The 25,379-nt window shown below is 40.0% G+C and overlaps 1 protein-coding gene across 2 annotated transcripts in view; it reads right to left on the reverse strand.

Annotated features, from left to right (window-relative positions):
• plxdc2b (plexin domain containing 2b) overlaps positions 1-24,691 on the reverse strand; it is a 435,240-nt gene extending 410,549 nt beyond the window's left edge. Inside the window, exon 1 of one of the 2 annotated variants that reach the window (XM_059972140.1) lies at positions 24,231-24,691. In XM_059972140.1, coding sequence (XP_059828123.1) covers positions 24,231-24,342 — 112 coding nt within the window. In that variant the 5' untranslated portion in view covers positions 24,343-24,691. Of the gene's footprint in view, positions 1-21,681; positions 21,739-24,230 lie in introns of those variants that run through there. The other variant, XM_059972142.1, reaches the window with a different exon arrangement.
• Positions 24,692-25,379: the final 688 nt, after the last annotated feature.

The following is a 25,379-nucleotide window of genomic DNA, read 5'->3' on the forward strand; positions in this document are numbered from 1 at the left end:
TCATCCTTGACAAATTACTCCAACAACTTCCAAACCACCGATGTCAAGCTAACTGGTCTATAACAGCCTTTTTCGTGGCACTCTTGTTTCTTTTAGGATAGTGCCTGTGGACCTGTGAAGTATAGGTTCATTAGGTGCCTTGTCTATGACAAAGTTCTCAATTTCCAGTGTCACCTTGCTGTCAGCAGCATCATCACTGAGAGGTAAGTTCGGTGACTGTAATGTGTCTGTCTTGTTAAATGCAGTCAACCCCGGTGTGCTTTTCGGGTGTTCACTCGTCTTCTCAGTAATCACACGCTAGGACTTCCTGTCCAATCTCGAAGCTCCTTGCTGCTTCACGTGGCAACTGGCTGAACTATTTATTCTGCACTTCCTTATGGAGTTCTGGTTTCAGGAGGACTATGCTAGATCTCAGACTCCTGTTCATGAACAGCATTGCAGGTGTTTGATTTGTCGTCGCATGGAAAGAGTTCTGATACACAGAAAGGAAGTGGTACACTTTGTGCTGTAGAGATACATCCTCCTTCTCCATTGTTTTATTGGACTGCTTGAAGGTTTGGATAAACTTTTCAGCTAACCCATTCATTGCTGGGTGGTACGGAGCTGACTTGAAATGTCTGATGCCATTTTTCTTTGTGAGTTATTTCTTTCTTAGTCTGAGTTATTCTGATGTGTATTGCAGACTGTTGTTACTCACAATTTGATCTGGTAAGTCATTTCTGGCAAAGATAGTCCTCAGGGTGGAGACAGCCTTTGCCGATGTGATGGACTTCATTGGTATAAGCTCCGGCCACTTCAATAGAGCCTCCACAGCAATCAGAAACATAGAGTCTATGAATGGCCCAGTCAGTAACTATTTCCCATGGTGAAGACAGCCTCTCCCACAGGTGTAACAGTGCCTGTGGAGAGCGCAATTTGAATTTTTTGGCATTTCAAACAGCCTTGGCCAAGTCTTTCATCTGCTTATCTATTTCCTTCTCAAAAACCTTCTGATTAGAATTAAGCAGCTATGAGAGCCTCTGGTTAGTGCTACCATTTTGACTGCAGTTGATGCCACACTGAGACCTTTGATTGAGTAACAGTCTAGTTGGATTTTTCTCAACCACTCACATTGGAAAAGTGCTGGCCTTCCACTTTTCAATACATAAAGCTCTAACTGCTGTGTTTGGCCTCCATACATCATATTGACCTTCAGTTTGCCTTTGGGAGACAATTTTTCACCTGTGTAGGTCCTTGGCATCACTAAGGTCTTCTCTAATGGTACCTCTGAAAACAGTCTGTTGTAGTCAGCCTCTGGAATTATGGACAAAGCTGACCCTGTATCCAGCTCCATTTTCAGTTTTACACCAGACACACCTATTGTGATTTTGTGATCTGCTTCAGTTATACTATGCAGTTTTAGGCATGACAGCTCATCTTTTTCAGACTTTATGTTGTCTGATTCTGTTTTACATTCGGAAACTTCAAGCATTTGCATGATTTTGTGTTTGGGACTTCTCACTTGGCTGTGCTTTCTGTCTGCCTTGCACATTCTCTCTGTGTGACCTTGTCTGTGACACTTTCTGTACACTTTCTTTGAACTAACAGTTATTTGCATCATGAGAGGATTTGCCACATCGATAACATTTTTGGCTTTTTGCACCATTCAGGGACTTTGTGTGCATTTCACATTTCTCCATTTCTGTAGTTCTGCTGCATCCTTTGTTGCAGTCTGAAACAATATTGCAATGGTCAATACCTATTCGAAGTTTGGGTCTCTTTTGGATAGTTGCCTCTTTTGAGAGCTATGACAATGCATGCCACACACAAGCCTGTCCCATAATGCATCAGAAAGTCCATTCCTAAAGTCACAGGTCTGGGAAAGTTTGCACAGTTCTGCAATGGATACAGGAAGGCTTTCACCTTTTGACAGGTTACTTTTGTAAAACTCAATCGCTCAGCTATTGCCAGCGGTTTAGGGCTTAAGTGATTTTGTAAAATTGTAACAATTTCGTCAAACTTGCAGGCCTTACAGGGGTTACTGGTTGCATTAACAGCCTTTATGCTTTTGCACCCTTTAAGCTAAGAAGTGTAGGGGCTTTCTTTTGCTCTTCCACATTGTTCGAGTTACAATACAGTTCGACTCTCTCAATATACAATTCCCAGCCTTCATTAGTACTATCAAATTGGTCAACTTTCCCAACTGAAGCCATCACCAGGTTATTTTCACTTTAAATTCAGTGCGTTTTTTCACTGTCACCCGCAGGTCCTTCGGCTTTCTCATGCTGTTTGATTCTCATTGTTTCATCCCGTAACCGTGGGTGCAGTTCATGATATTTTCTGACATTCAGGCTTGTACTTGCTGTTAATTTGTTTTGTCTGTGCACAACTACATATATATTAAATAAAAGCCTGCACACAGGAGATGGCTTTAGCTGGTGTAACCAGGGGAGGGGGAGGGGGAGAGGGAGAGAGGGGTGGAGAGAGAGGAGCGGGGAGAAGAGAGAGGTGGGGAAGAGAGAGAGAGAGAGAGAGAGAGAGAGAGAGAGAGAGAGAGAGAGAGAGAGAGAGAGAGAGAGAGAGGGGGGAGAAGAGAGAGAGAGGGGGGAGAAGAGAGAGAGAGAAATACACATATGCAGACAACAGTCCAATACACGGTGCTAATGGGAGGGGGTCATTGATCTAAAATAGATTCATACATTACATGCTCAGCATTGCTTCTGCTGTTTTACAATTAGAACTCTGTTATAAACAACATCAAACAAATCCTTGCGCTGAAATTAATAATGCTGCAAAACATAATTTTGGTAACAACGCATTCAAAATGCTGGAGGAACTCAGCAGCTTGGGCAGTATCTACGGAGGAAAGTAAACAGTCGATGCTTCAGGCTGAGACCCTTCACCATGATTGTAAAGGAAAGGACAGAAGCCAGAACAAGGTGGGGGAGGGGAAGGAGTACAAGCTGATAGGGGATAGGGTGATAGGGGAAACCAGGTAGAAGAGAACAGTGAATAAAGAGAAGGTGGTGGGGACATGGACAGAGGTGCTGGGTAGATTATGATGGCAGGTGAGATGAAGAGAAAGAGTAAGAGGGCCCCCAGAATGTTCATACCATCCGGTTGGAGATGACACACTTCTATCAGATTCCTTGTTCTTCAGTCCTTTACTTCTTCCATTTATCACCTCACGGATTCTCACAATCCCACCCAGATACCTTTCTCTTCATCTAGTGTCTCTTGTCATCCTGCACTGTGTACTCCTCCCTCTCCCCACACAGTCTACCCCTTACTTTCCAATCTTAATAAAAGGCCTCATCCTGAAATGTCTCCATAGATGCTGAGTTCTTCCAGCATTCTCTGTGAGTGCCCAAAAGTTTTATCATCTTCAGTCGCAAAGCGTGTCTCAGAGAAACAGAACAAATAATATATTCCTCAAAAGGACGCAAATTTGGAAGGAAAGTAACTGTTATCCATTGGGAAACCTGAAAACATGGGTACAAAAGGGCCAATTTCCACAGAGTTCATTGCAAATATAAGATAAAGCACCCAACCAAAATAGTAATGCAATGTCTACAATACTATGCAACAGTCTTAGGCACATAAATATAGCTTGGGTGCCTAAAACTTTTGGACAGTACTGTAGTAATTTTTATTGCACTGTACTGCTGCTGCAAAAAAGAAACAAATTTCATGACATATGTGAGTGATGATAAACATGATTCTGATATGGGTCTCTATTGTGGACTGAGAGAAGGGGACTGGGAGAAGTGAATCATGGATTGGGGAAAAAGGGAAGGGAGAAGGGAGGGAGCAGGAAGCACCAGAGAGATATTCTGTAATAATCAATAAAACAATTATTTGGAATCAAATGACCTTGCCTGATGTCTCAGGGCTGGGTGTGTCTGCACTCGTGCCAACCCCCAACCCTTACAGTCCATCTCTGGCACCTGTCCCACACCCCTCCTATGGCACTCCACTCTCACTATTCCCAATATTCTTTGCTCCCACCAGATTTACAATCTTCTCTCTTTGGATCACACTGACAAACACAGTACCATGAAAAAGTCTTCAGAGCCCTAGCTATATATATACCAAGGACTTTTGCACAGTACTGTACAATAAAAATACACTTTCAAATGTTTTTCTCCAGTTTTAATAAACTAATGGACACATTACCTGGTTTAGAAATTTTGCAGCCAATTAGAAATAAACAGCATCTTTCAATGATACCTGCACAATATAATCTATATGGTGTCAAATAGGTCAGCAGAATCTGGAACTGTGCTACCATTTTTAAAATTAATTTATCAAATGTCACGGGAAGTTTAGATCTGAAATAAAGAAAGGAAAACCCTTGGAAGAACTCTTTCAATTCCAAAAACAAAGTAACCTGCATTCGGCTCTCCCTTCAGTAACATAAAATACAAACTGTATATTACATTTGCCTAATCAAATTATTGCTGTAATCATTTAAAAAAATATATTACAATCGCACAAAAAAACAACTTCAAAAGAGAATGCCATCATGTAGGTGAAGAGCTCGCCTGATATTCAAGCTGTTTGAAGCAATGAATTGTTGTGCAGCTTATAGTTTGACTGGACTGAAATGGATGAGAAAACCAACAGGCCACAAATTGCATAGGCTGTCTTCTATGCTTGAATTCCCATTATGCTCTCAGACAAAACTCTGCATTACCAATGCTTAATCATAAAATACACCACAGCTTGCTCCTAGCGCCACTGAGTAGCAATGAAAGAAGAAGTATTTATTCCTTAAGAAATTCTTGAAAGTTTTTCAATGTAAAAGCTGAATGAAAAGTAAAGCACAGATATTGAACTCTTTGACCACAATTCACTGCACAATTTACTGGTACGGCTTTGAATTTACTGGCAGGTCCCACAAAAAGTACATTTCCAGCTCAACCGTCACAACCAGAAATTTTCCTCTGACAGCACACCCCCCTGTATTGTTTTCCAATCACTTTAAAATTATATCTTCTGGTATTAGCCATTTCCACCATAAGAAAAAGTCTGGTTGTCCACTGGTCTATGCCTCATATCATCTTGTTCACCCTTGTCAAGTCAGCTCACATTTTCCTTGACTTCAAAGAGAAAATCCCTAGTTCATTCAACCTATCCTCATAAGACAAGCTCTCTAAACTATGTAACATCCTGGTAAACCTCCACTACACTCTTTCTAAAGCTTCTATATCCTTCCCCTAATGAGGCAACCAGAACTGAACATAATATTCCAAGTGTGGTTTAATCATTACTTTATGAAGCTATAGTACTGCCTCGCAGCTCTTGAACTCATTCCCCTGATTAATGAAAATCAACAAACCAAATATCTCCTCAACCATTTTATCAACTTGTACAGCATCAGCTAAGGATCTGGACCCCAAGATCCTTCTCTTCCTCCACACTGTTGGTAATTCTGCAATTAACCTTACATTCTGCCTTCAAAGTCAACCAACCTTCCAAAATGCATCACTTCATACTTCTACAGATTACACTCCATCTGTCACTTCTCATCCCAGCTCAGAAACCTATCAGTATCCTGTTATAACCTACTACAACCTTCTACACAATCTGCAACACCACCAACCTTTGTGTCATGTGAAAACTTACCATCCCACCTGTCCACTTCCTCATCCAAGTTATTTATAAAAATCACAATGCAGCAGTCCCCCTTCTATTGAGTCAGTCGCTGAAGCCATTAGCAATTTCAGGAAAACAGAATCAACCTATTGATTAGGTAAATCACTGAACACAAATCCCAAAACTAACAAAAATAGAAGTCAAAGTGACAGTCAACAGGAAGTTCAGGGCATACATCAGCTTCTCATTTTCTGCCACTTCTGCATCCTACTCCGACCTCAGAGTTTTTGATCTCCTGCTCAACGCAGATTTCTAAACAGCATTTCATCTGTCTGGGCATGTTCCAGCATTCTAGAATTAATATTGAATTCTATGACTTTGGTAACTTGACTATCTGAACCAGTCATGAATCTGTGTTATTAGCTCACTCTGTTTTCTTTTCCTTTTATTCGCCCTCTGGGAGTGGACAACGCACACAACCAGACCTGATGGGTCTGTCCTGAAGAACGGTTCTTGGCCTGAAACATCAGCTGTTTTTTTCATTTTTCATGGATGCTGCCTGACCTGCTGAGTTCCTCCAGCATTTTGAGTGTATTGATGGGAATGCCTTCCTGCTCTGCATTACAAATCTGCTATGTTCTTTCGTCTACTTTCTCACTCTATAACCTTCTCATTCATTGACCAGTTAACTTTGGTTACAGCTTATCTCAATGTCACTCTAGGTTTACCCTAACAGAGACAACCCCACTCACCCTCTCTGAAGATAAATAAATTTCTTCCCTCTCCTTTTCCAGTTGATATATCAAGAGGTTATCTCAAACAAACAGAGGGATGCCAAAAGAAAGCAAAATATGTGGTTAGCAAAGGAGATAAAGATTTATGCTAAACTGAAAACCAGGACATACAACATGCCAAGAGGTAGTGGTAGACCAGAGTACTGTGAAGTTTTTTTTAATATCCAGATGCAGAAAACTAAAAATCTCAAAAGCGAGAAATGGATTTTGTGAAAATATAGTACAAAAGCAAACAGTATAAGTTTCTCAGGATGAATAAATAGGAAGACGGTGGCAACATTGGGGTGTTGAATTAGTAATAGCTACAGATATGTTGAGTATTCACTGTTTGTACTGGTTTTCACCATGGAAGTCTAAATTAATAAGATATCGAAGGGCCAAATTCAAATAACATGGTAGTACTTAGAAAAGTGCCAAATACAAGGGAAGAAGTCTTGGATAGACTCAAAGGGCTAAAGCAGAACAAGACTCCGGGACCAGTTGGACTGACTTGGGTTTTAAAGGAAGTGGCTGCAAAGATATTGAGCCATTAGCTGATAATTTTCATAACTTGTGAAACACCAGGCAGGTACCAGAAGATCAGACAACAGTCAAAGTGATTCTCTTCTTCAAAAAAGTAGTAAAGCAGAAAACAGGGAATTCACAAGCCAGTTATTTTAACAGCTACTATTGGCAAGCTGCTGGAGTCAATAATCAAAGAGGAAATAATTAATTATTATGGAAAAAGGAATACAATTAAATCTAGTTAACATGGTTTTATGAAAGATAAATTAAGTTTGACAAATTTGACTGAATTTTTTGCGAAGACACCAGGGAAAGTTAATGGAAGGGAATGTTTAAGTGTATGAATTCAGATTTCCAAAAGGCTTCTGATAAGGTGCCACAGAGGAGGCTGTCTCCCTGAAAACGGAGCTAGAATAAATAGTTTCTTTCCATACTAGAAGAGTATAAATAATGGAGTAGCTCAGGGATCAGTCATTGACCCAGAATTGTTTACTACTTAAATCGGTGACTGGGTGAAAGGAATGATAAGTAAGGTTTTCAAATTTTGGGATTCACAACAAAGGGGTTAGAGTTTTAAAAAAGTGATGTTTTGGTGCAATTATACAGTCTGTTGGTGAAGCCTCACCTGGAATACTGTGTACGTTTCAAGTTATCTTTAAAAAAAATACTCTAATATTGTAAAAAGTACATTGGGCTAATTTCTGAATGAGAAGGTTGCCTGACCAAGTGAGACTAAGAAACTTAAGCCTGTATCCCTTGAAGGTTAGTAGAATGAGAGATGACCTTATTCAAACCAATTAGATCTTAAGGCTGCTTGACATAATAGATGCAGAATGATTTCAACAAATTAAGCTTGCAAATGACATAAAAATCAGCAGAGTTGAAGACGGTGAGGAAAGATGTCAAAGAATTCAGCAGAATATGGACCAGCTGGAAACTTAGGCAGAGAAATGGCAGATGGAGTTTAAGACCAACAATAAAATAACAATGCTTAAGAGGCACTAGAACAGGCAGGGAATAGAGCAGGAGTTCTGAGCCTGGGGTCCACGGACCACTCGGTTAATGGTGGGGGTCCATGGCATTAAAAAAGCTTGGAAAACTAGGGAATAGAGATATTAGACCACATGCAGTTGGTGAGATTCAGCTTGATTGACATTATTTGATTAGACATGATAGGGATGTTCCTCTTTGTATTGTTCTACATTTTATAAGTGCGAAGTGATTTAAAAAGAAAGTATAGAGTAGATGATGAAATGTAAGAGGGATGTATAGAGTAACTGGCAGGACTCTTAGGGACATTAATGGACAGACTGACCTTGGGACGCAGCTCCATATCTCCATGAAAGTAGTGTGGACAGACTGCTAAAGCAGGCATAGAAATGCCCCCCTTCATTGGTTGGGACGTTGAATATAAAAGTCGAGAAGTAATGTAGCAGCCGTGGTCAAGCCATATTTAAGCATTACATGCAGTTCTCGTTGCCCCATTACAAGAAGGATGTTGTTCTGAGTGCAAAAGAGGTTCATCAGGATGTTGCTGGGATTCGAGAGCATTGGCTATAAAGGGAGTTGCACAAGCCTGGATTGTTTTCTCTGGAACATAAGAATTAGAATCCAGTTTATATCACTGAAATAAGTTCCAGTTTGGTGTTTGTGGAAGGGGTACAGTGCAAGGCTTAAGAACTCCTATAAATGACAAATAAACAAATAGTCCAAATGATGAATATGAGATAGTGTTCATGAGTTCATGGACTGATGGCGGTGGGAAAGAAACTGTTTTTAAAACATTGTGTGTGGTTTTTCAGACACCTGTACCTCCTCCCTGATGGTAGTAACGCAAAGAGGTCTTATCCCAGATGGTTAGGCTCTTTAATGATGGATGCTGCCTTCTTGAAGCATGCCTCTTGAAGATGTTCTTGATGGCAGGGAAGGTTATGCACTTGATGCAGCTGGCTGAATCTACTATCCTCTGCAGCTTCTTGGGATCCCGTCCATTAGCAGCTTCATACCAGGTTGTGATGGAACCCGTCCGAGTGCTCTCCACCATCTGGGCCAGAGGGATGACTTGATGAGAGCTGCAGATAGTGAGCCAGAATCTTTTTCCCAGAGTGGAAATTTCAAATACTAGAGGGCAGAGCTTTCAGTAGAGAGGGGGAAGTTCACAGAAGATGTACAAGACAGTTTTTGTTTTTATGTAACACGTGCTGCCAATGTAAATGGAAGAAGCAGGTAAAATAGTAACATTTTAAGAATTCCTACAAATTACAAAGTAAACAAATGGTCCAAATGATTTAGACAATATCAAAAACAGGTGGGGAACAAAGGGATATAAACTGTGTGTAAGCAAATGGAATTAGTTTGGGTTGGTATCATGGTCGGCATAGATGTAGTAAGCCAAAGGGCCTATTCCTATGCTATACTGTTCTGTTTTATGCTTTTACTATTGTAAAATTCTTGCACAAGTGTACATAACTACAAGGTTCCAGTCATTTAAAATTGAGGTACATAGAAATTCCTTCCCACAGAAATTGGTGAAGCTCAGAATTCTCTAGCCTAGAAGATGGTGGAACATGGATTATTAGAAGTATTTAAAATGGAGGTGCATTCCGATCAAGGAATGAAAGGAGTTGGGAATAAAGGTTAGTCAGGATCATATTAAATGATGTCTTGAACGGCCTAATCGTCTTTTTTATTTAGAGTTTCCATAATTAGTCTTTTTTTAAGATTTGCATTTTATTTTTGAATGCTCATCAGCCCTAAAACACTGGTAAAATTCATAGAAGTTCTCTGAGTAGGTGGCTATGTGAAACTGACATGAACTGTCACCAAAGTGCCTAAAAATAAATGAAAAAGTTATAGATTGTCAGTTCCAAAGTACAATAGAAATAAAATGCAGAACACCATGAAATGACATTGGAATCTGATTTATTCAATAACATTGGACTGTGACTGCCGTCACTATGAGCTTCTAACATAAAACAGGAAGAATTAAGATACCAACCGAGATATCAGCAATATCTGACATTCCTTTGCACACATCAAAATAAAACTGTAACATCTGATTGATATCATCATGTTACAATCATTATTCTCAGACTGCAAAGACTATGAGAAGACTATCACATTTTAACTGTTTCATTTTATAAATCACATGAAAGAAGCTTAGACTTCGGTGAACTGTACAAGTCAAACCCATGAGAGCCATGAACTGCCCAGTCCATCACAGGTAAAGCCCTCCCCACAACTGAGCACATCTACATGGAGTGCTGCTACAGGAAAACAGCATCCATTATCCAGGACCCCCATCACCCAGGCCATGTCTTTTCACTACTGTCATCATGAAGAAGGTACAGGAGCCTCAGTCCACACATCACCAGGATCAGGAACAGTTATTACTCCTCAACTATCAGGCTCTTGAACCAAAGGGGATAACTTCACTTGCCCCATCACTGAACTTTTCTACAAACTATGGACTGACCTTCAAGGACTCTTCATTGCATGTTTTTGATGTATCTATCTATCTATCTATCTATCTATCTATCTATCTATCTATCTATCTATCTATCTATCTATCTATCTATCTATCTATTTGTTTATTTATTATTATTTATTTCTCTTTTCCATATCCCATTGGGTGAAGCCTTTCATCGATTCTATTGCATTTCCTGGATTTCCCATGTATTACCGTAAGAAAAAGAATCTCAGGGTAGTATATGGTGATGTATGTATACTTTGATAATAAATTTTCTTTGGACTTTGGAAAGGAAGAACCTGAAACAAAAACAGAATTTGTCTCAGTCTGCAGTGCACAGTATTCTTCAATGATAAACAAAGGCAAAATAGGCAGTATTCTCTCCTAGCAGCCTACATCAATTTTGCATCTTAAAATCTGAAACAGAAATGCATACTGTACTTGCTTCATTGCTTCATGACAAAATCTTTGATTTCAACCTTTCCCAGTGATGAAAGGCACACAGCTGTGAATGCTGCTCGGAATTTAACTTCCATGTAAGTCTGATCGAGTGGCATCACTCCAGCACCTCGCTGCATTCATAAGATATTAGAAGTTGCTATTGTGAAAATGAAATTAAGCCAAAAGTCATAAAGTATGTTCACGCCAAGCTTAGTACTGTCTGCAAACTTTATAAAATAAAGTGGCAGAGTGTAAAAATACTTCCATGCCAGTATCAAAAGTAATGGACTGTATAGGACTTCTGAGATTGAGGAAAGATGGTAAGCATGTCTTAAGTGAATTATAATGAAAAGTGAATCATTCTATCAAATCAAACATGATTCATGTGATGACTTGTTTCACAAGGTGCAGTGGTGTACTTTTTGAAGTATATGAATTATTATTTTCATTAACAAAACCATTCAAGATAACCTGGTATCATGGCATATTTGCATTAGACATGGTGTCACAGATAGATAGAGCCATAAAAGGAACTTTTGGCACAGGAGTACAGGAATTGTGATGTTATATTAAAGTTGAGATATACAAAATTATGAGGGGTATAGATAGGGTGAATGCATGTAGGCTTTTTCTCCTCAGGATGGAGGAGACTAGAGGTCATAGGTTTATTGTAAGGGTGAAATATTTAAGAGGAAGACAAATCTCAGGGTTATATACTGCATACATACTTTGAATCTTTGAATCAGAGGGTAGAGCAAGTGTGAATCGAGTTGTCAGCAGAAATTGTAGATATGGGTTACAACTGTAACATTGAAGAAAAGTTCAGATAGGTACCTGGGTGAGAGTGGTATGGAGAGCTACAGTCTAGGCACAGGTAGATGAAACAAGACAGGAAACCAGGGCAGTATAGAGCAAATGGGCTGAAAGGTCTTTTTCTGTGCTGCAGTGCTCTTTGACTCTATGCAGTCAGCATATTGTCACATAATATTAAATAACACAAACCTTAATCATTATAATTTTATTATGTTTTGGAAGTTCGTGGGAAGTTGCTTACTTAATGGTAATTGAAATCACTCCAGGTCATAATTCTGGATTCAAGATTCAAGATTCAAGAACTTTATTGTCATTCTAACCGTACATCAGCTCTACAGGGCAGAATGAGACAGTGTTTCCCAGGTGCAGTGCAATCATAACATAACAAATGCAACACTAAATAATGAACATAACAATAAATAGTAAAACACAACAGCCACATGTCAGTTAAAAACAAGTTATAAGTGTCCAGTACAAGTTAAAAGTGTTCAAAACAGAGTCAGATACAACAGTTATTTAGCAGTCTGACTGCCTGTGGGAGGAAGCTATTTAGTAGCCTTGTGGTTTTAGTTTTGATGTTCCTGTAACGTTTACCTGATGGCAGAGAACAAACAGTTCACGTAGATAGAGCTTGTATACCAAAATTATAGACCCCTGGTGTGGCATCGATAAATGACCTTCAATTTTGACTTAGTGTTCCAGATTGAAAACGTTGCAAGAGTTATCTATTCCAGTACTGTGCTTTTACTTACTTGCTACTATCTCATGTGAAATATTCATAAAAGAACAAGATCTTGGCAAACTAATATACTCCACAGTCAAGCAACCTGCAGGCGACAACTGGCATGAAGAATGCTTGTAAGAATGAAGAAAACCCAACAATCATGAAGAAGATCCAACAATCACAAGAATTCTGGCCTATTTTTTTTTCTTATTTATAAGGTCTGTAATGGAGGGAAATAGTCTGGAGTTTTTAAAAGATGTGAATGGGCAATTACTGGTTTCTATTCAGCCAGTTTCTGCTGAACCGAATGACCTCCTGCATTAGCACCTCATATTCTGCTGGAACTCAATCCCATCAAACAAAAAGGAATACAGAGTAAAATGAATAGGGGAGCTATTTAGTGTTGGCAATGACCCTTTACAATATTTCAAAGTAAGTGATTTAAACTTAAAAAGATGCCTATTATCCACACCATAAACAGCAAGTAGTTATCAATATCATTGTCATTTTAATGTGATAATTGTTAACAATGGTGTCAACTCTCATAGTGGTTTAGAATGTGAATGTCTTTTTTAATCTTAATCCTGCTGGAATTCAATTTGCTCACTAATTCATCTTAGTTTGTGTTTGTTCTTCAATGCTTTAATCTTGCCATTTAACAAGTTATTCTGTCCCATTATTAAGTTTATAAATTCTAAGTACAGCCTATGCCATCTTTGACAGAAAGGACATTACATGTTGGTACACTACAAACATTGTCAGTGGCACAATGCAAAATGTTATAAATAAACTAGAATTAATTACTATATATCAAAACAAATTTCCATAACAAACCAGATCACAGTAGATTCATCTCCATAGATGCCACACATCAGACATTTCAGCAAAACTGAAGCAATCACTTGACCCCATTTATTAGAACACATTTAATCATCCTACTAAAAGAAAGTACCTTCATCTCAATCATCCCATAATGCTAAAATGTTACAAAAGGGAGTTAATAAACATCAAATGTCCAAAGGTTATAATTCTTCAAACCTGTTGTTCAGTTGTGGTCTGGGAAGGAGCTTCTACTGCAGAGTTTCCCACCACCTGCAGTCACTCTGTGCAGTGTTGTTCCTGTGACATCATGGAGAGCACTGACCTCAACCCACAGTCCCCATTCACATGAGAAGAATCTGCACAAATATTTCTATCCCACTCTCCCTCCCTGGGCAACTATAAAGCATGAAACATGGGTAAAAAGAGTATCTTAAAATTAATGGAAAATATACAGGCATTTTATGAAGAAATCAGATGCATACATGAAAAGACTATGCCTTGCAGTGTCCTTTGAGCATACTAGTTTTAATTACATGAGGGAGACACAAAGACTGCAGATGCTGGAATCTGGAGCAACAATTTACAGCCATAGCTCGATACAGTTTTTAAATGATTATGCACTCAGGACTCATAGAGACAATGATATTTACCACTTAAGTAGCAGAATATGTTGATCAGAATTGATAGTAGAAGTTACTATTGATTTCCAGTCTCTCCCTCTGCGAACATCAATGGCATTAAAATCTAACACTTTTAAGCTCCCTTCACATTGTCTTTGTTTATGTTTTAAATAAATTTCTTAAGTTTTTTTAATTTAATTTCATTAAGATACAGTGCGGAGTAGGATCTTCCAGCACTTTTAGCCACAGTGCTTTGCAACCCTCAATTTAACCCTAGCATAGTCATGGGAAATTTTACAGTGACTAATTAATCTACCAACTGGTAGGTCTTTGGACTGTGGCAGGAAACCAGAGCACCTGGAGGAAAACCACATGATCACGGGGAGAACATACAAAGTTCTTTCAGACAGCAGCGGGAATTGAACCTAGGTCACTGGTACTGTAAAGTTTTGAGCTAACCATTACGTTAACCATTAAATAACTGAAGCAGTCTTTGTTGTTAATAAGACAGCCAAAGCCAATCAATGCAAAAATAAAGTTCTGGGATTAGAAATGCAACATAAATTGTGTCATATGTAACCAGTCATAAGGTAGGTACGCCAGAAAAAAAACAAAATCTGAGAACAAATTCATGCCCTGGCAGTGGCAATGATCACAGCACATATAGTGGTGTGAGGTCATTGAATACTACTTCCAAAGCTTGTTCTATTGGTTGAAGGAATTTTAAAGGTAAAGTACAATTAGCACAAGGAAAAAAATCATTGCCCAATTGGTCATTCTTAATCAAGAAAAACTGCACTCTGAATTAAATCTTTAAATGTTAGAAGTGAGGAAGTTCAACAGGATAAAAAAAAATAAGCTAATTCTTCCCAGATTTTCTGCTGACATTTTGTCATGAAGTAGCTTATTTTTTTTTATCCTGTTGAACTTCCTCATTTCTTCTACAACCAGCTTTGCAGAATTAGTCAACGGCAAGTGAGAAGAGATCGACACAATCTCATTTCTTATCCCTTCATCTAATTCAACTAAGTGGCTTGGATTAAGTTCAACTTTTTAAAATGTAATTTAAATCTAAAGTTGAATTATTACTAAGCGATCCACAAACTTCAGATCCAAAACCTTGAAATAAATACCCAAACTCAAGCCCCATTTATTAGGAGCTTCAACATAGTGAAAAAAATACTGAGGAGCTTAATAAAAATATCAAACAAAAGGTTAAGGCAGGTAACATATGGTAAAGGGATATTAGCAAATAAACAAAATCTTGGGCTAAAGCTTATGTCTTAACTGTATCTTGAAGGGGGAAATATGATGCTGAAATGCTCGGAAATACAGAGGTTAGAGCTGCAAACATAGCCCCCGCAGTAGAATATTTAAATCTTACAATGCCCAAGTGGACAAAATAGAGGAGGAGTTGTTGGGAGAGAGAGAGAAAGAAAGAGTGAATGAGTGAGTGAGTGAGTGGGTGTGAGTGAGAGAGAGAGAGAGAGAGCAAGAGAAGGAGAGATAAGGAGAGAGGAGTGAAACCACAAGGATTCATAAATAAAATAAAAATGTCAACACTACTTAACCAGAGCTTGGAGTTCTCAAGAACAGTGTCATCAAATGAGCATAACACGATGCAAAGTCAGGCACAAGGTAGGCCATTTTGGATGATTTAAGATTTTACAAAGTCAAATGAGGCAGGCCAGACAAAACATTTTGAAATAATCAGGTCCAATTTTAACCAGGGCATGAACCAAGGGGTGGTGTGTGGGAAGTCAGAGGTTACAGTCTTGTGGCCCTTTACGTGATCAGCTTGGAAACCACTCTTTTGACCTTACTCAAAACCATGCCCTGCTAGTTTGACATAGCCTTCCAGCGATTCCAAGACTTAGCCATTTGCATGGGATTGTTGGAATTCTCATTGATAACTATGCTTCAGGTATTTGAAACATTCCACAGTCACTCTTCCTACTCCTGCCTTAAATACCCAGACAAGATCTGTTTTGTGAGATTGCTTTCTTCCATTCTTTTGATATGCACATCAATCTTGATGTGATCATGCTTCCACCAGGATCTCAACATTGCTCATTCTGTCCAGCTCAGTACATTTTCTTCACTGAGTTCTGTGTCAGAGGTCAATATCTCACAGCTATAAAGGACGAGTGTATTACAGATCTCCAGTTTGGCAGGGATATTGTCATTCTGTTGTTTGAGTACATTTATTATGAATTGACAATTCTTCTACCCAGAGATGAATCACTGGAGCTTTTATTGTCCTTATACTTCAACTGGATTACATTTTTTCAATGGTGTTTCATAAATGGAGATGACCAGCGCAGGGGAATTAGATGGAAGTTCAGGCTGGAAGAAGACTTCTCTATAGCGCCTTAGTCCCAGCTTTGGTCTTCAAAGATCATTTTTCCATTACCTCACAACAGAGGAGGTCATTCATCCCATTGAGACTATGCCAGCTCATGACGCAATCCATTAATGTCTCTCTGCTACCTCTTCTTTCTTGAATCACTCACAACTCCATCCTGCTTTGCCTACCAGCCACCTGCATGGGAGCAATTCACAGCAGCCAACAAACCTACTGATTGGCACAACCTTTGGATGAACCATGGGCACCAGAAAAAACAAAAGCGCAGCTACAAAAAAGTGTGTGAACTCCACACAGATAGCACCCAAGGTCAGGACTGAACCCAGGTTGTGGAACTGTAAGGAAGCATTATAACTTACTGTGCCACTGTAGCAGCTGTGAGTCTGTAAGGTTAATTGTCTCTGTGGCATGACCAAGAGCGCAGATAATGAACAAACTCAGCAATATTTACCTCATACTTCACTCCATTCAAGCTCTCAGCAGTGTGAGAACAATCAACACTTTTTGTCACTATTTTCTACATGTGACTACAATTAGCTGGACAAATTATGTGAATTTTCCATAAGATGCAGGAGCATAATTACACCATTTATCCCATCAAGCCTGCTCAGCCATTACAGATCTATTTCCCTCTCAGCTCCAGTCTCCTGCCTTCTCCCTGTATCCCTTCATGTCCTGACTAGTCACGAATCTATCTCTACTTTAAATATACTCAATGACTTGTCCTCCATTGCTCTCTGTGGAAACAAATTCCAGAGATTCACCAATCTCTCGCTAAAGAAATTCCTCTTCATCTCCATCCCTCTATTCAGAGGCTGTGCCCTCTGGTCCTAGACTCCCTCACCATAGGAAACATTCTCCCCACATCCACTCTATGGAGAATAACCCATGCTGTTAACTCTGTTTATTAAATCCATGTCCTGCTCTAATATTTATCCTATAATGAAAATCAGACCTGTAAAAATTGGTCCAGGATAAAGTTACACTTCATTCTTCCAGAGGAACTGAATGTTGGAAAGCATGAGATCTTGGCAATGGCATAGATTTGGGGGCGGGGGGGGGGGTGGGTTTGAAAATCAGTTTAGATTAAATATGATTTCAGGGTTATCCACGCTCTGGCTCACTTACCTTGGAAAGAATGGAGTTTACATTAGGTATCAATATTTAGTTCTGTGAAACTGCAATTCACCCACATCTGGCAGTCAGGCAACTTAGGAATAATGGAGGAGTGAAAAGAGCTACCAGTGGCTAGCATTAGCTTCAATTTGTACACTGATTCTTCCCTCTGCAATGATGCTCCCAAAGGGTAGCATGAAGATCTAGAATAGTGCAACCACAATTATACCAGATTCTAGAGCATCAACATCAGAAATCTAGGAACAGAGGTTTCAAACTGTAACCATCTTCCTTTCAGTTTTTAGCCTGAGTTTCTAAACAGTTCCAAAATTTCTGCGTTTACCACACAAAGCTTCCAATGTTTACAAAGCAGCTTCTTCCACAGTACAAAATGTTGCTCAACATCTTGCCCTGCATCATGACATTAGCATTTATGTATCTCTGTTTACAAGCATCTGGAAAATGTATTTACTGAACAATAACATCATTTTAAAAAATAAAAGCTCCTTTAATAAGCTAGATTGATTTACTGAGATTACGATACATCCTGAATTTGGAAAAAACGTAGTCATTCCATCAGAAAACATTCCTGAAAGGATCCTGTTAAAAACAAGAGAAAATATGCAGATGCTGGAAATCTGAGCAACACACACAAATTGCTGGAGGCACTCAGCAGGCCAGGCAGCATCTATGTAAAAGAGTACAGTTGACATTTCAGGCTGAAACCCTTCATCAGGACTAGAGAGCCAGACAGCACCTATGGAAAAGAGTACACTCGACATTTCAGGCTGAAACCCTTCATCAGGACTAGAGAGCCAGACAGCACCTATGGAAAAGAGTACACTTGACATTTCAGGCCGAGACACTTCGGCAGTACTGGAGAAAAAAAAATCTTTACTTTTTCCTTAGTCCCGATGAAGGGTCTTGGCCTGAAACGTCGACTGTACTCTTTTTCATAGATGCTATCTGTCCTGCTGAGGGCCCTGTTAAAGTTGAACTTTGATCTTTCCACATTGACAAGGGTCTTGGTTCATATTCAAGTGTCTGTTGATTTTACAGGAGGTGCAAAATGTCACTCCCTCCAGGACTGCATGCACTTTACACATGGAGAGTGCAGTCTCTGCCATTAAAGATGCATTACCTCAACAATCTGAACATAACCACTGAGATAGATATAAATGTTTATTGTCTGCTGCTGATTATAAATGTTTCCAGAACAAACTGCTCAATCACTTAGATTAGGTAATAACCACTATACAGAAACTCTGATAACTTTCTGTAGACAAAGTTTTTAACTAAGGGTAAAATTCAAGGGCACACAGAACTTCTCCTTGTACTGTAATCAATTCCAACATTCCAAAACATAATTTGAAAGATTTGCTGTTCTGAATAATTTAAAATTCAATTATAGGACATAGAGCACTGAAAAAAATTCCTTGTAGTATTGATTTTACCCATAATCTCTTGGCCAAAATGAATGACATTTTGTTGCACTTGGTGGATAAAAGTTGCAAAATGTTTAGTCACTGTGTAATCAATTTGAACTTTCACCTGTGGCGATCACATAGGAGATCAATTGCAAGTGATTATATCTTACTTAAAATTTTATCAGACACTTCTGGGCACTATCCACGTTAAGGTAACTGTTCTATTCACAATATTTGGCATCCCCAAATTATGCAATTATTTGCACAATGATCATAGAACACGAAGCTCCTTCTGTTCTTATATAGACTCTCAGGATCAGAGATAAATTGCTTTCACTTGGCTTTTGTGAGTTCTATGGTGTCTGATGATACTAACAATGTAGGAACCTCTGACTCTACCCAGATGGACAGGACGTCCTTGATGGGACAGATGGGCAAGCAGTTACGTACTCCCAATGCATAACCTCAAAGTTCTCAACAAAATCCTCCAAACTCACTGGAGAGTGAGTGAACCAAAATCAATCATTTCTCACAGGCCAGCACAGGCAGTGATTAAACTTTGCTATACTCATTTGGTTCTAAAATGAATGCACTACTTATGTTGTTTTGGTAATGAATCCATTGAAAATCATGCACAATCGTTAGCAAACGAAGTTTCTGTGTCATGTCTACATGGCTCACATTCATGTAGACCTGCTGAGTAAGACTGTAGTTGTTTTAAGGGAAAGAATCAATCATCATACAATCATGATTAAGCTTGAGCACATTCATCTGGTGTACATGGCTTTGGCAATCTTCCAAGGTGAAGCATGGTTAAGATGACAGTAGTTGCCACACTGTGTGACTTATCTCTGCACGATGAATTAATTAAGAATTTTTTGCACTAAATGAGATCATATTTCAACAAAAGTATTCTCTAGAGAATATTTGTAACAAGGTCAATTGAAATGATATATTAATGGAAGTTATAAAATTTAAATAAAATTAGAGACTCCAATATTTTTCATATTTTCTAAGTAAGTTATTGGGTTTTGATGCCATAGCCCTACTTCACAGCACCTGGAATCTGGCTGCTGAAAGACTGCTCCCTTTCACTTCCAGTCCACACAGAAGCCCTTATTACCTTTGAAAAGATCTTACCATAAGTAGGCTGATGTAAGACCGTTACTAAATGCCAAAAGAAGAAGCAATATAGAATGAGTCACTAAGGGGCACAGACAAATGTGGAATTGAAATACCATCTTGGAAGATGAACTTGTGTCTATACAAGGAAGGGCATCGATGTCCTTAATGAGCAAACCAGACAACCTCTCGGTAGACATGCATACATGTACTTGCATATATAACAATAAACTCAACTTTGACTTTCTTCTTTGGATTACTGAATGAAACCTCCTCCCAGCATCTAACCTCTTGGATTTACATGATATATCTCAATAAAATCCAATTAATATATGCCCAACTGTTCAAGAATTCTTCATACATCAAAGCCTTCATCCTAGAAACTAACCCAGTCCACCTCTTAAGCACAGTCTCCAATGCAATACTACCTCAAAAACATGAAGAGCAAAACAGGGTGGTTTCAATAGAACCTACTTATGTTTATGCCCAAAATCCCTTGTAATAAAGGCCAATATTCCTTTAATTACTGCTAATCTGCCATGTAGTTTTGTTTCATGTTCTCAGACTCCAGATCACTACATGTAGCCTCACACTGTTTAAATAATTTGCCTTTTCATTCTTCCTTCCAAAGTGTATCAGCTACATTGGTCAACATAATACTGCCAATATTTGCTCAGATACTTAAAACCTTTCTATATACATTTACAGACTTTTCACTTCCTACGTATCCACCTTTCCCAACTCAGCATCAACAGCAAATGTGGCTACAGTGCACTTGGGCCCCTTTAACTAATCAGATGAGAAAATTAATTCATTTATCTAAACTGAGCTTTATTAGTTGATCACCTTCCTTGTACATGCCAATATATTATCCCTAACTCCATGCATTCTACTTGTGTGTCATTTCGTGTGGCACATTACACATTGCCTTCTGGAAATCCATGCATACTACATCTACTATTACCCCTTTGTTCATTCTGTTAGTCACATAATGAAATAACTAAATTTTTTCAAACATCAATTTTCTTTCATAAAAGCAGTTTGATTCTGCTTGATTGTGCTATTTTCTTTTCCAAATGTCTTGCTATCACCTCCTTAATAATGGATTCTAGTATTTTTCCAATAACAGATGTTACAGTTTCCTGCTTTTAGTCTCTTTTCTCTGAATATTGTCAGTCCATGTGGTTTCCAGTCCTCTGGGACCTTTTCAAAATGCAGGGAATTTGGCAGATTTCACCAATGCATCCACTATCTCTAGCCATTTCCTTCAAAGTCTTATGATGTAAGTCCACGGGACATCAGCCTTCAGCCCCATGGTTCACAGATAACATTGTTTTGAATAAAGGGAATTGTTTTAAATTCTTCCTTCCCAAAAGTCTATTACTTATGGGATACTTCAGGTGTCTTTCACCAGGAGAGCCAATCTAAAATAATTATTTGTAATGTCTGCTTTTGCTCAGCTGGAATGGAGTGTGACTACCGAGGCAAAATGATTTTGTGCCATCAGTGCCTCCAGAGCAGCTGTAAACTGCATTAGAAACCACCTTGTATGACAGGATTGCTGCAGAGATGTTATATAGATATGAATATAGCATCCCGCTTGGAGAACTTAATCAGCGTCTACAGGCTCTGCAGAGCCTCCAGTGATACCTTGGTCACTTCTATGCTACTAGCTATCTCCTGTATTGGTTCATGCAAGCCTGATAACACGCCCTCTGTATCACATCAGCCCTTCCATTTGTGACTCTGGTCCAGTTCCCCAGGGACAGTCCATGGATTTCTCCCTCACATTTAGGCAAGCTTCCTAGATTCCCCACGCATACTGTGGCCCAACAGTGTCCAGGGTATCTCCCTGCCACACTTACTCCTTTATCCCAATTTGCTGACCTCTTCCAATTCCAGTCACTGTTGCAATGGAGTGCTGAATTATCTTCCTCGTTCTTATTCTCCCTTTACTTCTCCTTCATGCTCCAATTGCTCCTTTGTCTCACAGTGATGGTATCTTGGGGAAAGAGAAAATAGAAGATGGCTGCACTTGTAGGCTGCACTCAAACAACTTCATGGTGAACGCAACAGGTCAGAAGGCAGAAAGAATGATAACTGTGAATCATATCAAAGGGGCTATTAGCTTACATAACACAATGAGAATCATCTTGGCATCACTTCAAAATTCCAAGTACCAAAATATTTTGAACCTGATGGTTGTAGGTTTATAAATGTTCCTGACCCCAGGGTCATGAGCTGTACATCTTCTATATCCCCTGCTTGATAGTAGTAGTGAGAAGAGAGCATGGCCTAGTTGGTGGTGTCTTTGATGATGGGTTATGAGCCCTTCACCTTCACCCTCCCTCTCCCAAGCATAGAAAACTTCACTCCTTGGGTGTATCTCACTTCTAAGGATTGCAATGTCATGTGCAAAGTTTCAGGCAACTCTTGTCCTATCCTTTCCATTCCTGCTTCCCCCACCTCCCTCTTACCCAGTAGCCACTCTGACCGCTGAGGCTGCCACAGTGTGTATTTTTGTTGCTGAGGACTGGTGTCCCGCTGAGCTTTCTTGTTGGCCACATTCAACCAAGATCACAGGGTTTGGATCTGTCTATAAACCTTCCTAATGTTTCAAACTGAATTTTGGCCAATTTCACAATTGGTCTTTGCATTGAGGAGGAAGTGTAGCCTTGTTTACCACGCACCAAAATAGGTGCAATCCAATATCTAGGCGATTGTCCTGGCCAAAAGCCACCCGTTCGCCGCTACTTTCAGACGAACCATCCCTAAACAGTTTGGTTACCTCAAACATGAAATGTTTTGTTAAAACTTAGCGGTGTGTCTGAATTGGCAGTTGGACAACGATGCAAGTGAAATAGAATTAACAATACGCTAAAACGAGATTCGCTCTCTCGTACGTTCAATGGTTTTCCACGCAACCCATATTAAAAGTTTTGCAATACTGTATATGGCGCTTACAACACAGCAGCTGAGAACAGTGGATTCATCACAAGCAGCGAGAGAGGTGTGACCAGGCTGCCGCGAGGTTCTAACAGGCTGTTACATGGACAATAAGTGTATTTGTCACGGCTCGTTCCCCACCAAGACGATTGGTCAAAACAAAAAACAAAAACAATAGACGGTATTAGAATGATTCACATGTATGTGCGTACGAGAGAGCGAGAGAGAGAGAGAGAGAGAGAGAGACAGACAGACAGACAGACAGACAGAGAGGGAGAGAGAGATAGAGAGAGGGAAAGAGAGGACATCGCCAGCCCGTCTTTCGTCTTTGTCAGACTGTGATAAACCACCGCTGCACAATCTGTACTTTGAAACAACGCGCAGTTCGACACCACTCGCAGTCTTCTCCCAACTTCACCTCAACTCCCGGCACTACTGCCGTTCTCGAACCAATGCTCGGCTAAAATCATTAGACCGGAACGAAAACATGTCATTAAACGTCAGGCTCCAAAATACTTAGTCTATCGTACGCGTTCAAGTGTACAGTTAACCAAGCAAGTTTTACGCCAGTGCATTCGTTGCCACTTGCAGCGAAATACTACATGTCAATATTTACAGCAAGTTGGCTAAACGTATTCAAAACAGCAGCCAGAAGGATGTGTCAACGTTGTTCTGTTTCTCATGGTAGTTAAACTGCTTAAACATGTGGCGTAGGAACGGCCCCGCCACTACGCGAGATCAGTAAATAACAGGCAGCAAAGCGTACGTTGATTCGGAGAGCATCATCAAAAGAAAACGATGCACTTCTTTGTATAAAATAACATTCAATTGGCATGGGAGTTTAAACAATAATTTCTTGCAACAACCAGCATTAAAAGATTGGAGAAAGGATGGGGGAGAATGAGGAGAGACAAGAGGCAGGGGAACAAGACGGCAGAGTAAAGGGAGAGGACGAGTTAGAACGAGAGTAAGAAGGTATCCGACTGGTCCGAGCCTCGGTAACTGCAGGATATCACAGTCCTCAGTGACAGCGCCGGGGCTCATACACCCGAACCTTTTAGTGCTCGAATATGCGTTTTAAACTGTTTAGAAAACGATTTTGGCTTTCCATTGTCAGACAGAGCTTTTGTGCAAATGTATGCAGTGATAACAGGCATATCATTGTGGTTGGAGCCACCGTGCTCCCAATACACTCCCCAGCTCAAGCATCAGCGTTAACTTTGGCGAATTCCGCAACACAGATCCCTCCCTGAGGAAGTACGGGAGAGGAAAGCAAAACAACAAAAAAAAAGTGCTCCAGCCTCATATTAAAACAGACCCAAGCAAGACATAAAGGAAACTTGCACACCGCAGCTCTGTCCGCGGCTGGGCACTAACTCAACGCAAACGGAGAAGGAAAGTTTAATAACTGCATGCAGTGGGGCTCTTTGTTTTGGACGGGAGTTGCAAGCGGGGCGCCGGGGCTGGGTTTCAAGCTCAATGTTTCTTACCGACGTCTGTCGCTCGGCGATCATGGCCCCGGCTGAGGTGCGGCAGGTTGGCCAAGGTTACCAGCAAAAGTAACCCGCCGCCCAATGCGCTGCTCTTTTTCACTCTCGCCATTGCCACAAGTTTGCACTTGCCGACTTGACCAGTGAAATCCTTTTATTTTTTTTTGATTTGTGCCCCTCAACGAAGAAAACCAAACACTTCCACTCCCTGACGATCTACTTTCATCAAAATAAAATATCAGGAAACAGACTGAACACTTGACGAAAATAAAAGGACAGCAAATGATGATGATGCCCACTTCCCAAAGGGGAGCCGGGGGAGAGAGATCAGAGTGCAGCAGTGGTTCCCGTTACTTGGCTGCCGTCGCTCCCGCCGACGCTGCCTCACTGGAGTGCGAGAGCCAAGCGCTCACACTGTGTGTGTGTGTGTGTGTGTGTGTGTGTGTGTGTGTGTGTGTGTGTGTGTGTGTGCGTGTGTGTGTGTGTCTAACCGGAAGTGTTCCTTCCCAAATCACCACACTTTTCCCTCCTCAGATCTCCACACAGAGTGAGTGCAGTCTTCAGCCACACCGACGCTGGATTCGCTGCTGCATACTGCGCGTTCGCGAAGTCTTCCATCACCTCGGGGGGAAGGAGGATGGGAAATGGAACCCATCCCCTCACACCTACAGCCTGCCCGGCTCTGCTACTCTGCTGCTTAGCTTCCTCTAGCAATCAATCGTCAGGCGATTAAACTTCATCTTCGTGCGTTCTGTATTTCCGACTCACTGTCTATGCATACTCCTTGCCATTGACAGGATTTATACTTCTCTAGTCACATTGACACCGCTGCACCACTTACTAGTTCCAATGTACACTTGTTACTTTGGGCCACCTAATATTTTAATCAAATGTTAAGCAGGGTGCATTAACATTGGAAAAAAATTACTGACAGGTAAAGTAAAAAAGTGGCAGCTATTTGTCTAAAACAAATTCAGTTTAACGTTTTGCGTAATTTGGCAACAGCTTTCAGAAACAGAAACGGGTTTAATATCAGCTTTGTACAAAATGTTCCTTTCAATCAAACAATTAGTAATTAACTACTTCAAGTCGTATCTGTAGTTTACACAAGAAGCTTTGGATGTCCGCTGCTTTCCTCGTGTCACATGA

Source organism: Hypanus sabinus, chromosome 6, assembly GCF_030144855.1.
Source record: "Hypanus sabinus isolate sHypSab1 chromosome 6, sHypSab1.hap1, whole genome shotgun sequence".
Taxonomy (NCBI): domain Eukaryota; kingdom Metazoa; phylum Chordata; class Chondrichthyes; order Myliobatiformes; family Dasyatidae; genus Hypanus; species Hypanus sabinus.